Below are 15,082 nucleotides of genomic sequence, written 5' to 3' on the forward strand. Positions count from 1 at the left end.
AGCATTTAGGTTATAGCGAAAACCCTACAGTTCACGAATAGATCCTGAATCCATCACAGATGATCTCATTTTCTCACTCAATGCCAGTATTCATGTCAGCAAAATCATTTCCTTTAAAAGTATTGGTTTTATCCCCATTTACCTAGGATACTGATTTTGATAAATATTCAAGCTTAGAAAACACATTCTGTGTGGTTTCTATTCCACCCCCGCCCCCTAAACTTGCAAGTCAATGAAATCATAATGGCAAAATTAATCTGCATCAGAGTGCAAGTATATTTTCCCACAGACAGTTCTGGGATGTATCTGAATAGGCTCTAACCAGTGCTAACCTAAAAGTGTCTGTCCATCCTTGTAGTACGGATAAGGACATTCTCTGTGGACATCCACTTTGTTACTAGAGATAGGATGGCTATACGGTACTCTCTCCCAGTACATCTTTTTCCATTCCTGGGGCCCAAGCCTGCTTGCCTGGGTTCAGTACAGGTGCTTCCTCCTTCTCACTGACCAATCTGAGGAGACCAGCGCTCTTCCCAAGAGCTCCTTCCCTAGGCCAAACCAGTTGATGTCAACTTTGCCATGAAATGGTTTTCTATTTTGAAAAGCTCTCACTGTGGTCAGTCCTATGGTTTAAGCCAGAACATGCAAAAGGAAAACTTAGCCTGGGTTATGACTTCATAGTGTGCTGATATCATAAATAAACCAGAAACTGTCATGGCTTTTCTATATTTCTTTTTTTTTTTTTTTTGCGGTATGCGGGCCTCTCACTGTTGTGGCCTCCCCCGTTGCGGAGCACAGGCTCCGGACGCGCAGGCTCCGGACGCGCAGGCTCAGCGGCCATGGCTCACGGGCCCAGCCGCTCCGCGGCATATGGGATCCTCCCAGACCGGGGCACGAACCCGTATCCCCTGCATCGGCAGGCGGACTCTCAACCACTTGCGCCACCAGGGAGGCCCTCTATATTTCTTTGTGTACGTGAATATGCAGCTGAGAAGTCACAGGGACCAACAAAGGATGCTGAAGTGCTCCCCCAGCCCCGCCATGTTCAGTTAGTGTATGTTCAATTCCCCCAAACATCTAGTCAACCAGTAATGTCACTCCTCTAGTTTTCCATCACCTTCCATTCGATTTCCTCACAATAAATATCATAGAAATTCCTATTTAGTTGTTTATATTATGAAACAAGAAGGGAAAAGGCCAACTTCTTTTGCTCTGTGGCTACCATTAAGCTCAAATGGGCATAACTAGCTTTTTGAGTCAAAATTTCTTCTCAGTTTGTTTTCCGTTGCCAGGACATGGAGAACCCAAGCAGAAGCCAGTTTTAGGAAGGGCTTGTAGCAGCTGCTGAGAATATAGTCTGGTTTTAGAAAAAAAGAAGGGGTGTAATAGTCTCACCCCATAAATTCTGGGGTCACAGTGACATAGAACAAAAAGTTAGAAAGCTCAAGATGCTTTGATCTTTGGTCTGGAACAACTTGAATACAGGATTTGTCATGTTGCAGTGACCATAATAGCTGGGTGCTTCACGATTCAAAAGGGTCAATTAAATGCAATATTATTCAATGGATAAGAATAGAGAAATCATAAGAGAAAAGCATGAGACACTGAAATTCCCCATCACTCCTCTACTGACTGTTGTGCTTGTTCCTCAACATCTTTCTTCTGCATGAGATCTCTCAAGGCACCAGTTGTGGTAATGACATTGCTTTGGCCTCTCACTGATTTAGGAGAGGGTGTATGAACCCGTCTCTCAGTGCTACAGGGGAGGAGTGTATGGGGCCATCTGGGAGAAGTTCCCTTCTTGTGAAGAAAGAAAAACACAACAAAATGGTCCATCACTCTTCCTCCTCTAGACCTGGTCATATGTGAATATGATGCCTGCAAGGCCGCAGCTATGCTGTCACCGGGTTGAAGCTAGCCCTCAGGAGATGGCACAGCCAAGAAATCCCCGGAGATGGGAGGTGTCACACCGTCTTATTTATCTCCATATTTTCAAAGCCCCACCAGAGCGCTATGCACAGTGAGGTTCCATATATGTCTGTTGAATTAATGAATAAATACATGACAATAAAGTATATTTTAAAAGCAATCTTCAAACTTTTGAAGAAAACAGAGATATTGAATGAATAAATAAAGATGGAGAGCATGAAGAGTAGATGAATATTCAAATATAAAATGTTTACAAATAGAAAATGGTATAATATTTAGCACTAGAAATAAAGATTGGGTAGACGATACAATTTCCTGGATAGAGAAGAATTTGGGGTATGAGTGACTGAGGAACGCTGCGTACCACCCTAATCTGTGTCCTCCAAATTTTATGTTTAGTTCAGTTCAACAGCTTTTTTTTTTTAGCACTTCCTGTATGTGCAGCATTGAAGTTTGGTTGCTCAGTGGTTTCTCAGTTTATGTTTGTATCCTTGAAATGTACTAAATGGCACAATCTCTATTCCAGTTTGAGAGACAGACAGACAAAAAATTATTGAGAGTATTTCCACATTTGTCATGACTAGTATATTCTAATAATAGTGGAAATAATCAAAAGAATGTTGATACAACAATTTTTATAGTGATTTAGAATTTTTTCAAGGGCTTTCAAATTCATCACTTCATAATCCTTACACCTCTGAGAAGTAGGTTGGGCAGACTTGCATGAGGTCAAATGAGGCTTTTCATCATCAGAGCTTTGGCGGGGGGTTGGGGGGACGTCACAGGCTTTGTAATTACTTTGTTGTTTCCCTGTGTCCTTACTTTAGGAGGCTATATGGTTAAGGTAATGCGTTACCATCTTAAATGTTGGCTGTTTCTTCCCTATAGCCCAGCCCTTTATACCTCAGCACCTCCATAGAAAAACCAACCAATAGATCTGGTCTTCTCCATAGCTCTATTTTTGGATGCTGCATTTTGGCAGAAAAGTAATCATCACCATTTACTGATTACTTGAGAGCCAGTGGCTAGAATTCTGGCTGACAATTGACAAATTTGAAGAAGCCTTCATAAAAGTTTTAAAAAGTATCCATTCCTAGTTAATTAAGAGATCATCTAGATTTTCTTGGGTAGCATTTAGACTGACACAGAAAGAAGAAAAGAGAATTGGGAACAGGTGTTTCCTTTTGCTCTCTCTCATTGTTTTAATTTCACGTGCCAATTTTGTTTTCCACATCAGCACGTGCCACCTGACTGGCTAACGTTACAATCAGCTAAGGAACTCATATTCAGAAAAAGAATAATTCTTAACACAGTTTACGTGTTGGTAGCTTATAGGCCCAATTAGGTTCCCAAACATTTTTTGTTTAGCCTACATTGTGTTTTAAACTTAATTTCTCCAAACATTTAAAAATTCTAAGCTTCACCCAGAAATCTGAAGTTTAAAAAAAAATATAAAAATGACTTGGTCACATCAGGTCTACATGCTTGTTAAGGACTGAGGGTTGGCTCCAAAGTAGCCACATGGTCTCCCTTAGATGCCTCCTGGGCTGTCCTTTTACCAGAGTCCTTACCACTCCCGATAGTATTGCTATATTTACACACAAGCCACCTCATCTATTGGATCTAATTAGGCCCAGTACACATCTGAATGTGCAGTATCTGTAGTGATTTAACATTTTAACTGAAGTATATTTTCACTTTCAGAACATTCATCCATCTCAGCACCTCCTATTTATTTCCTTCTATGGGTACTCTCCTGCATGCCAGGCACTGAGAATTCAGAGAAAGTAAGGGCAAGGTCTCTCCCCTCCTGGAACTTACACTATACAGACGCACAGGCAAACAAGTAATTGCAAAATACCGTGGGATGTGCCCCATAACAAAGGTACACCCAGGCCACAGAGTGAGCAGTGGCAGATTCTCTGAGGAATGAGGTGGGAATCAGGGACAAAGAAGAGGTGATTAAGGGGGATTATTGTGGCGTCACCTGCAGTCTCTTGGTGGACAAGAGAGGCATTCAACAATAGAGAGCTGGGTGAAGGAAGATATAACCTGTTTCTAGAATGTAATATTCTAGCGTCTCTTGGGCTTGAACATCCTGAAACCATGCCTCATTGGGTTGGAGGGAACCAATGTTCCACTAAGTCACCTCAGGTTCCACATCCTCTGAGAATAACTATACTTATATCTGGAGTTGGTCTTCCTCATGATTTTAGCCTAAGAGCTATTGGCTATTTTCTATATCTAAGGGCTGGTCTTCTCATTCAAGATCTGTAGGGTACAAAAGTCAGGCAGTGAGGAGTATGAACTTCAGATGAGCTCCTGGGACAGTGCTGTCCATGACAAAGGCCAAGGATGGAATTTTCCAGAATTTTCTTCTCTTTTTTTACTGTTAGTGCATGATTGTTTTTGGATGGGCATCTGTTACACGAGCATCTATAGCATCTACTTATTGCCATCCTAAGTTATTAAGAACAGAAGGAATCAATCCATAAGCCTGAGAGTGGTAAGTGCTCAGTAAATGTTTATAGAATGAATGATTACATAAGGCCTTGCCAAATCATATAAAATTGGTTCTGAACTATACCATTTTTTTTCTGTGCCAATAACTATCAGCATTCCACAACTAGTTTCAAGGAAACAATACCATAGCAAAAATTAGCTAGTTGGTTTTAACATTAGTCAGGCATAGTTGGCTAATGTTAAGTCTAGTAAATAATAGAGAATGCTCATCAACTCAAGCTAGAGCTGCCCTAATGATGCAAAATCAGAGTTCACAATACTGCAATTTTGTTCTTCCCACTGATTTAGTATGAGGCAAACCCGTCCGACTACTATTTATTATGTAAAGTTTGGGCATTGCTATTTAGCATGCCACAGGAAAAGTATAAATCGACACACTTTCAAATGTTTAGCTTTGATATTTAAATTCCTAAAAGTCTAACTCATGGGCTTTTCCATCATGGCGGCAGGGTTGGGGATAGAGAATAGGAGGATCCCTAAGACCTTAACAATAGTGGTGATTTGGTAAACATTTATTATTTTTTGATAACTTTAATGTTGATTTTACTATTGTGACGTGAATAATAAACCTGATAACTAGCAGGATAACCACATAATAAAAATACTAAGCAGAAATTAAATTGAAAATTGTAGATAGAAATGAAATTTTTTAAATTTTAAAATATTTTCCAAATATTAGCTATTTACTTGCTTTACTTATTGACCACCTAGTTACGTGTGGAATTTCTTTCTTTTTTTTTTTTTTTTGATATTTACAAACGTGGAGATGAAGCCTGCTGTCTGCAAAAATGTTCATTCACTCACCAATACCCTACTTCTGATTTGCTATCATTATTCACATAACGCCTCTTCTGAAATACATAGAAACCATATGTACCTTCTCCCCTCACTTAAAAAATTGTCTTTGCTGGGCTTCCCTGGTGGCGCAGTGGTTGAGAGTCCGCCTGCCGATGCAGGGGATACGGGTTCGTGCCCCGGTCTGGGAAGATCCCACATGCCGCGGAGAGGCTGGGTCCGTGAGCCATGGCCGCTGGGCCTGTGCGTCCGGAGCCTGTGCTCCGCAATGGGGGAGGCCACAACAGTGAGAGGCCCACGTACAGGGAAAAAAAAAAAAAAAAAAAAATTGTCTTTGCTGATGAAATAAATGCTCATTATCTCATTGTATGTGAAGTCTGTCCTTTTCTTATTCATTTCCAAAATTCAACAAGATTGTAATCCAGCCTGGCTGAAAAACATCTTAGAAACTGGGTTTAAAAGTGGTTCAACTCTAAACTGCTCAAAAAGAGCACAGAAGTTTCCCTTTGAAAAACGGTGTTTTTTATACAAAAACCACTGCAGCCACAACGTGACTTCCTGAGAAGCACAGGCAGAAGATGACTGTGCTCGATTTGCATGCAGGTGGTGAACCTCTGAAGTGGTATTAAGGGATGAGCCAAGGTGGATTAATTTCCAGTCTTTGATATTCATTAACTCCAGCTTCAGAAAAAAATACAAGGAGATGACACAATTACCCTCAGAGCTTTACCTGTGAGTAGCAGCTTTACAATCTCAAGTTCATAATGCCGTCCTAACTGATCAAGAGGGGCACATACCTTTAGTAAGAGGTGAAAAAGTAGATGAGCTTAACTCTGGCAAGGACGGCATCTGACTCTGGGACAGTCAACCCCACTCTGGAAACACTTAGCAGAAGAGTCATTAGTTATTCTCTAAGCCACCTGTCAATAGCTAGCCCTCCATGGTTTTTAATAATTCTCTGCCAAGCAAAACTTAATTTAGGCCTAACGTGAATAGTGTCCATCAAGGTATCAACGTTCATTTCATTTGAGGGAACTAGAGTTTAGTCTCATCGCCGTATTTCTCTTTATAGATCGTGAAACCTCTGAAAGAGAGATCCTTAAGGAAACCTTTCAGTAAATAGGAAAATGTTCCCATTGGAAGGAAAAACAGGAGTCATTAAGCTCTCTCAAATTCTTTCTGGAACAAGATGGCAAGAGAAAGATCACGAGGGAAAGGACTGTGCGTGCAGTATCTAAGAGGGAGCGATACCGGCTTAATGTTTATTTACCTCTGGAGCTTCGAAGATTTCAGGGTCATAATGTAAGACGGGAGGAAAGATGCCTACAAAGTCTCCCTTTCGCAGACAGCAGTCCTGGCTCTCTAAGTGTAGTGTCAAGTCCTCTTGAACGACGCGAAAGATGCCAGAAAAGGAGCATAGCCGCAAGACCTCAAGAATGGTGCTTTCTGAAAGAAACAAGCAAGCAACATTTTATTAAAATGTGACCGCTCCTGAAAAGTGCTCTCAATTTGCCATTAAAGCACATAAACAATAGCTGTGATTGACAGGGAGATCCTTTCCCAATCAAATCCATTGAGCACCAGGAAGGAGCCAATGGGGGCTCTGAATGGGAGAGTGAGGAGGGGAGGGATGAGACCGCTGTGGCCCAGCCCCCAAAGCTTGGGGCATTTCACAGGCAGGAGACATCAGTGCTGTACTGGGGCAGAAAGTCATTAATTAGGAACTTCATAGGAAAGAATGATCTGCAAGAGAGGAAGTCTGTGTTGGGACATACACACTGGAAATTAAAACCGTATCCCAGTTAAAGTACACCATTGGTGGGTTATTTCACCAACCTTCGGAACAGTGATGCCTTCAAAGCCAGGCTTCGGCGTTTACTAACCACTTAGGCAGTTAATAGTAAAGTAATTGTAGTAGTGCTTTCTGAGATAGCTTAACACTTAATTTCTTTTATGCTAGTTGTAAATAAAATGTGAGTCAGCATTTGCTGGAAAAATTTCAAAAGGAAAATACTTTAATAGGAATCAGAAGAAAACCGTATTTCCCCCAGCATCCAGGGAAAATAACAGCCACCATCATACCCTGGAAGATTCCAGAAGCTGAATGTCCTTGCTTTCCCAGTGGCCTTCACCTTTTGCTCCTAGCACGACAGATTTTATGGCTAATTTCCGGCAATTTATCCTGGCAGTTTGAGGAGGAATTCCTTTGGGAATAATATGCATAATTTGCATAAATCATTCTGATAGCATGCATATCAGCATGTAGCTCCTGTCTAGGTCTGCATCTTTGCCTTCATAATCAAAACTGACTATGTTTTCACCAGCGTGAATGGGTCTTAGAATAAAAAGCTTGATTCTCTCTAATCAGCAATGTGAAAAAGAGCTCCAAATTGAGCGTTCTTTCCCCCTTCACATGGTAACAAACGGTTGTATTTATGGCTTGCAATTTAGAATCTCTCTCTCTCTCTCTCTCTGTCTCTCTCTCTCTCTCTCACACACACACACACACACACACAAGGCCAGTTTCTTAGTGTTCAGCAAAGGTCTGAAATGTAGAATAACCAATTATTAGATTATAGAGGCGGGCAGGTCGGTGAGGGCTTGCATCAGCCAAAAAATAAAAATAAATGCTATTTCCCCAAAATTGAAATCTATGCACAGCTTGCATAGGGCTATCAAGTAGCTCTGGGGACCTTCTCCCAGGAGGTTTTTCCCTAAGCATGCATTTGTCTAAAGAAATGAGGCTGTGGTCAGCTCTGTGTGGCCAGTGTGGTGATTCGATCTGACGTACAGTGAGGCTGTGCATATTCTTTCGGACTGCCTTCGTTATTATAATCAGGCAGAGTCAAATCGGTTTGTTGGTGACAGGGCCAGAAGAGAACTTTGGTTTTGGAACATGGACTCCACTGCAGATAGCCACAAGGCACCTGACACGACGGATTTCAGCTGGCAGGACACCAGCGACCAACATTTCTATGGTGAAAAGCAAGGGTCGGCTTCCCATGTACTGCTGTGGCTCATGTTGGATCAACAGCAGCATCACATCATTTTAGCTTGTGGTGTGAAATGGTAGCTGACATATGCAGCAGTGCTGTGCACCCACCGGGTCCAGGACGGGTGTGGGCAGAAAAAATACAAAAGCAAAATAATTGTGGGGTAACCACGGTGACAGGGCAGGCATCCGAATGACACGGCCACATCCCATTGGCTGACGTGCTCGCGGAAAGGGTGGCAGCTTGCGCCCACTGCAGTATCACAAATGACAATTGGGCAAGCCTATCTCATGCAGAAGTTAATCACAATAATGGAGCACAGAGTGTGGCTTAGCGGTCAGGTCATAAATGACAAATCTGTTTCACCTCCCAGTACCGGTTATGTGCGCGAGCCGAGGTTGGCTCTGGATCGCAGCAATCATGCTGAGAATCATCGGAGGACAAAACTAGTGAGGGGCATTATTATCCACAGAGGAGAGGGGAGCTTCCGTGGCTCTGCGTTACAACGTACAGACACAAAAGCCACAGCCTTGCCGCCAGCCCCGGGAAGGATGCAGGCAGGGCTATATATACGTTGAGAAGAATGACAACTGCACAATAATAAAAAAATTGCAGCCTCTACTTGTAGTTGTCATAGTTGAGCAGACACCAGCCAGTGCCACTGACAGACCAGCTGGGCCCTGGGAGGCCTTCCATGCTGCACAGTAAATTACCCTGCATGGCGGAGCAACATCTGTTTCTGTGCTACTGCCGAACAAACAAGGCAATTGAAAACATACCAAGGGATAACCAAGCAACAGATGAACATGACCCGCATTTTTCCCCCCTTCTCACACTCGAGGTGCTAAACTTCATTGTGCAAGCACTCCACGAAAGAGAGGCCAGGTTGGTTTGATAAGGTGTTGTCAGAGAGATTTTACATATTTCCAAAATGGAAAGAAAAACCTGATAGTATTGTTATTCTTAGAATCTTCTTTCCCCCCTTCTATCTTCATTTCTTTTATACCAAAGCTAGCACTCAGTTCTCAATTCGCTCTAGAATTAAAAAAAAAAAAAAAACTTTCCATACACTTATAAATATTCAGTCTTTAAACCTAATTTGCTATACTTAGTTCACATGCCTTCAAGCATTTGTCTTCCAATTTCCACTGAATAAATGCGTACTAATGAGAACTAGAGCAAGCTGCTGAGGCAAAGCTGGGTGACTTGGGTCTGGCCTGCCACCAGCTTGTGATAGGCGGGCAAATTGAGTTAAAATGAAAAGTCTTGTCAGCTGAAATTCAACATGGTAGCCAAACAGCAAGCTGTCAATCATTCCAGCCAAAACAAGGGACTGCAGGTAATAAAAGGTCATTGTGATCATTAGTGCACTTGGCTTTCATATGCAAGTTAATTTTAATTAAACATGATCTCTATCTGTAAATGTTTTATAAAACTTGTGCATAATGGGTTGTTAATTTATACTTACATTTAGCAGGTAATAGGACCCTCTACTTACTAAACGCATTGTAGAAAAATGGCTATCAAGAATGCAAATATTTGGGGGGTAATTTACACCAGGCACTGCAAGGTGCCAACAATTGCAATTGTGATTAAGATAAGGCTGCCTGTGTTTTATTAAGAACTGAACTTTACTGACTAGTATCACCAGGGAACTGGATTACAGAATTCCCACAATGAACTTACACTTCAAAGCCTGCCCTGCCTTCTTCACTTGGCTAGGGAGATTTGTTTCTCTTTGCAGGATATAAAAATATTCCGATTAAGTATCCCTTCTAAGCAAAAAGCTGGGGAGTATGTTGAGCTAAGATGCTTTATAATGTGACGGGGAAGGAATATGGCAAAGGAAAGGAAATGCTGGTAGAAAAAGGAATATACAGACTTTCTCTTCTGCCCTCATAGCTCAGTTCTGGCTGTACTAATTGACAGATGATTCTCATTTGCAGATTTAAAGAGCTGAAGCCGTTTACGACAATCAATAATGCATGTTACAATGCAACCACAAATAAGCACATCCAAATTTCTGCCTCACACTTAGGCCATGTCTGGATATGTGGAATGAATATAGTGTGACATGGCCAGACTGTTAATTTGGGTCACATCTTAACGACTGGTGCAGACTGTCACACCATCTGATTAGCCATGGTGATCAGTGGATAGCGGCAAAATGAGCAGCCAGACCCTGCTGCGGTCGGCTGGGGCTGAACACGCCGATGGTCCTGAAAAAGGAAGGTGGACAGGGAAGGGAAAGGGGGCTCTGGAGGTAGTGTGCGAAGGGTGAGGGTGAGGAAACAGTGAGCCTCCAGATGTGTATGCGAGTTTTTACAAAACCACCTTCAGGACAGGTGAGAAGGTAAATAAGGCACTGTTGTCATCAGACAATTTGAAGCCAAATAACTACTTTTTGGCTCAACCATTGTGTATTTTAAGTAAAGTTAAAAACAAATCTGAATTGGTACGAATGCCTACTTTCACTCTGTGCTGCAGGCACGGCTTTTGGTTTACTGCTAAAATACACAAATGTAAATTCAACATTCATAGAGTCAATAAATGTACTATTAAGGAATTTCTCTGCTCAGGGCACTGGGCCGCTGCTGCTGGTGGAAAAAACAGAACAGAGAATATGGATTTGGCCTTCACAGACACTACAATCTAGGTGTTAAGTCGGAAGGTACATATACACAGGAATGCTATCCAGGATCCTAGTGAAGATACTGTTCAATTTTTGATTGGATAACTCCAATGATGGCATTCAGAAAGTCCATTTTGGTAGCATGTTATTTTTCGTACTGAGCTGAATTTTCCTCCCTTAAATTTCTACCCTTTAGAAAACACAAAGGCAAAAAAAAAAAAAAAGAATCTCTCTTCCACATAACAGCCCTTTAAAAATATTTAAAGACAACTATCATGTCATTTTTAATTGTCCATCAGAGATGATATGGCCTTTAGTCTTTAATTCAATTAGTCAATATATGCCTCTTAAAATGTGGCAGAGATGGGTGTGCTATTTCAGTTGGAAAAGTAGAGAGGAGCTACTTTCTCCGCCCTAGATACCACACTTCTATTAATATTTTGTTGGAAGCAGACAAGCAACAGATGTTTGAAGTAATATCTCTCCATGGACTTGTGTTAAGCTTTCTGATATCCTATAGGTGATCAGCTCTGACAGCTCATCACAATCACCGAGGTGGTTTAGAAAAAATAAATGTTCCATAACCGGCCAATAGCATCAGAACCACTGCATTAACTAAAACCTTTAAATTAGTGGTGTTGAACCTTGGTTGCACATTAGAGTCGCCTTGGAAGCTTGTAACGCCATCAGCCTGCACCCCAGACCAGTGAAATCATGACCTCTGGGGGTGGGACCAGGTTTGAGTACTTTTTAAAGCTCCTGAGATGATTCCAATGAGCAACGGAGGTTGAGAACCACCCTCTTCTGCTGGGCCACACATTCCCTCATTCTGTTCTTACGCGGTTGATTTTTAGACCTAAGTACCATAATTTGGATTCTTATTAAATTTCCCTTTCAATCCTTTCAACTCCTGTTGCTGCCATTCATTGCATTATCTAGCCCTCTTTGTTTTGTGCTGAGCTGAAAATTTGACAAACAGCCAAATTAGTATTTTTCACTTTTTAACCAATGTCTCCTTATGTTACATATAAAACTCTCACTACCTGATTTCTGGTGTACGCTTTGTGGGAGATACCTCTCTCTCCTCCTCCAGTTAGAAATTTCTAACATGAAGTAGAATTTTTACCTCCTGTATATCCTCACTGGAAGAGAGGATTTTGTTAAACTTTACGACTGCTGTCTAAATTATAGACACTTTTAATTTTTCAAATACACAATTATTTTATAATAGTGAATGAGCTTTTTCAAAATAACACCCACAGTTATGACAAATACATCACACTAAGACGTTAATAGTAAGGCAAACTGTGTGTGTGTGTGAGGGGGGATATACTGGAACTCTCTTTGTAATTTTTCTGTAAAACTATTCTAAATAAAAAGTTTATTTAAAAAAACCCTCAAAATTCTGATGTGAACCTCTAGCCCCAACCTCACCCCCAAACCCAACTGCATTTGAGAAATCGTGATGCATATCCTTGTAAAATATAGTGGGCAGGGTCTCTGGTACATTTCTAGGGCATTTTCCCCTGAGTTGACAACATTTATAGGTTAGCGCTGAAGTTAGGTAGAGCCGGCATCAATTTCCGGCTCTGCCACTACCTAGTTGTATGATTTGGGTTGGTTAACTAATCTTTCTGCACCTTGTTACCTAACAATTAAATGAATAATAATACTTGAGGATTAGATAAGCTACACTTGTGCTTACATATATATATAATATGAGCTAGTACTTGATGATCATTAAATAAGCTACTAAAAGCCTGATACATAGTAAAATAATAATTATGAATATTATCATAATGTCTCATCCTGAAATTAAGAATACAGTTAGCACTATACCATCTAGCCCACATTTTCTGATCTAATCATGTGCATATCACAGCTGGCTCTGATGAATCAAGATACAAAGAACTCCTCTCCCCTCTCTGTGTGGACAATGAAAAAAGACTCCAAAAATTCTGGTATCAGATAGGTTTGAGGGGAAAAGCGTGAGTGTGGCCAGAAAACCCAAGTTAAAATCCTGCTTCTCGCCTTTACCTCCATGACCTTATTAGCCAAGTTATTTAGCACCCTGAGAATTTTCTCATCTGTAAAAATAATGACAAAATAATAGGTCCCCCAGTCCCCCAGTATCTTAAAGAAGATCATATAAGTCCATAAAATTGCTTTGAAATATTGAAGTCATTAATATATTTAACAGGGACTATGTCTAATGATAATACCAACTTGGTTCCTAAATAATTGAAAATGAAGAAAACAACATAAACATCATAGGGATGGCACTGAGGTTAAACATCATTTTGGTGAAAACAATAGACAACATTTGTTGAACCCATACTTTTTAAGTTACTTAAATACATTTTTCAGGTACATCTTGAAGTAAGAAGTAGTACTCAATGAGATTATTTGCTATCCATTTATCAAAACTTCAATTTTGAGAACTTTCTCTTCTCACATTACCTTTTTTTCTTATATTCTCTCTGAATCAGCTTTTCTACTTTTCTTTTTCCTGTATTGGAAACCTATAGTTCTAAGTCCTACCTCTACCCCAGGTTCTTCTTTCCGGGAAAACAAAAACATTCTTACTTTTCTTTTAGAGCTTCTCAAACTTTCATTCTATCAGCAACTTTTCCTATGGAAATTTAGGCCCCAAGTAACAGTTATCTGAACCCCATTGTATATATTATCTTATTCTAAATTTATATTTAATTGTAGAGACCTTTACTAAACACTGATATTCAATTTTAGTGAGGACCTGGTAAACAGAATCTTTATAACAAGTTCCATATATAAAACAATATAGTTGTGTTTTTCTTTATCTAAAAGAAAGGGGTAGGGGCTTCCCTGGTGGCGCAGTGGTTGAGAGTCCGCCTGCCGATGCAGGGGACACGGGTCCGTGCCCCAGTCTGGGAGGATCCCACATGCCGCGGAGCGGCTGGGCCCTGAGCCATGGCCACTGAGCCTGCGCGTCCGGAGCCTGTGCTCCGCAACGGGAGGGGCCACAACAGTGAGAGGCCTGCGTACCGCAAAAAACTTAAAATAAATAAATAAATATATATATATATATATATAAAAGGGGTAGAATAGTTGTAAAGAAAGATGCTCAAGAGCACTGGAAAAAAGCATAAATCCATCACAGCCTCTTGCAACGGATTATTGCTTTGAATTGCGTTAACAGGCTTGATATTTAAAAGCCCACTTGATGCTATACGTTTTAAGTTTTGCTGATGTTGTGTGTATACTGATGTCAGAGTAAATCTGACACATGCGAGGCCTATAGGATTGGGCCACGACTGTCAATAATATGTGCACGATGATCACATCACGATAAGCCTATGCCCCCTCGGGCTCTGTCTTCAAGGATCACTCTAAACAAGAGAAATCATTTTTGTTTAGGAATAACGTACTGGTTTCTACCGCACTCTAACTTTCCTTTCCAGCTTCGCTTTATTATCAATGCGCAATGACATGCAAAATCTCTGTAAAAAAACTCCTTTCCCTTTGTTTGCTCTACCAATATCAACATTCTCCTTCCTGGTTTAAAAAAAAATGCAGCATTCCTTTCATCCGTTTTTCTTACAATAATAAAAATTCAAGAAATCTTTCTTTAAAGAAATTGTACTTAGAATACATAGACCACTTTCTTTAAGGAGATGAGAGGCACATACACTCATCCCATGCAGTGCACTGTAAACATTTAATTCTGTAAATCTTGCCTTTCCTCATATAGCTCATACCCTTCTGATAGAGAGAAATACTCACGATAGAGCTAGGACTAGATGCAGAGGTTATCTGTTGTGAGTCTGATTCGTATAAAACTTTGCTTCAATCTGCATTGAAGATGCAGTCTGATAGACGCTGCTTCAAACCGTCTATCTGGAGAAAGCAAAAAGTGGACCCTATTATCTAGAAGATTCAATTCTCGTAATGTACACCACTGGCCTCTGCTGGTACCCGAGGTTGTGATGAACGGGGTCTACCTTCTAGATTGCTGAAGGTGCTTCCTGTACTCAGGTGGGTCTCCAGGCACTTGGGATTGGTGATGGTCATGTGTTGATGATAAGTGAGCTGTAAATGTCTGAGGGCTCCTGGATGAAAATCTCTACTCTAGTGATGGACTTAAATGGACCCGATTACGGCTCTGGAGCCTGCCATTTCTTTAGCTTGAATAAATGTAAACTTGTCTGCTTTAATACCACAATTTTAAAAT

The 15,082-nt window shown here is 40.8% G+C and overlaps 1 protein-coding gene across 1 annotated transcript in view; it reads right to left on the minus strand.

Moving 5' to 3' along the window:
• The window catches only part of LOC132500758 (cytochrome P450 7B1), a 194,598-nt gene that overhangs the window by 6,649 nt on the left and 172,867 nt on the right, over positions 1-15,082 (minus strand). The window contains exon 5 of the mRNA XM_060116007.1: positions 6,518-6,693. Within this exon, the coding sequence (XP_059971990.1) occupies positions 6,518-6,693 (176 nt within the window). The remainder of the gene's footprint in view (positions 1-6,517; positions 6,694-15,082) is intronic.

The sequence above is a fragment of the Mesoplodon densirostris genome, chromosome 13, assembly GCF_025265405.1.
Source record: "Mesoplodon densirostris isolate mMesDen1 chromosome 13, mMesDen1 primary haplotype, whole genome shotgun sequence".
Lineage (NCBI taxonomy): Eukaryota > Metazoa > Chordata > Mammalia > Artiodactyla > Ziphiidae > Mesoplodon > Mesoplodon densirostris.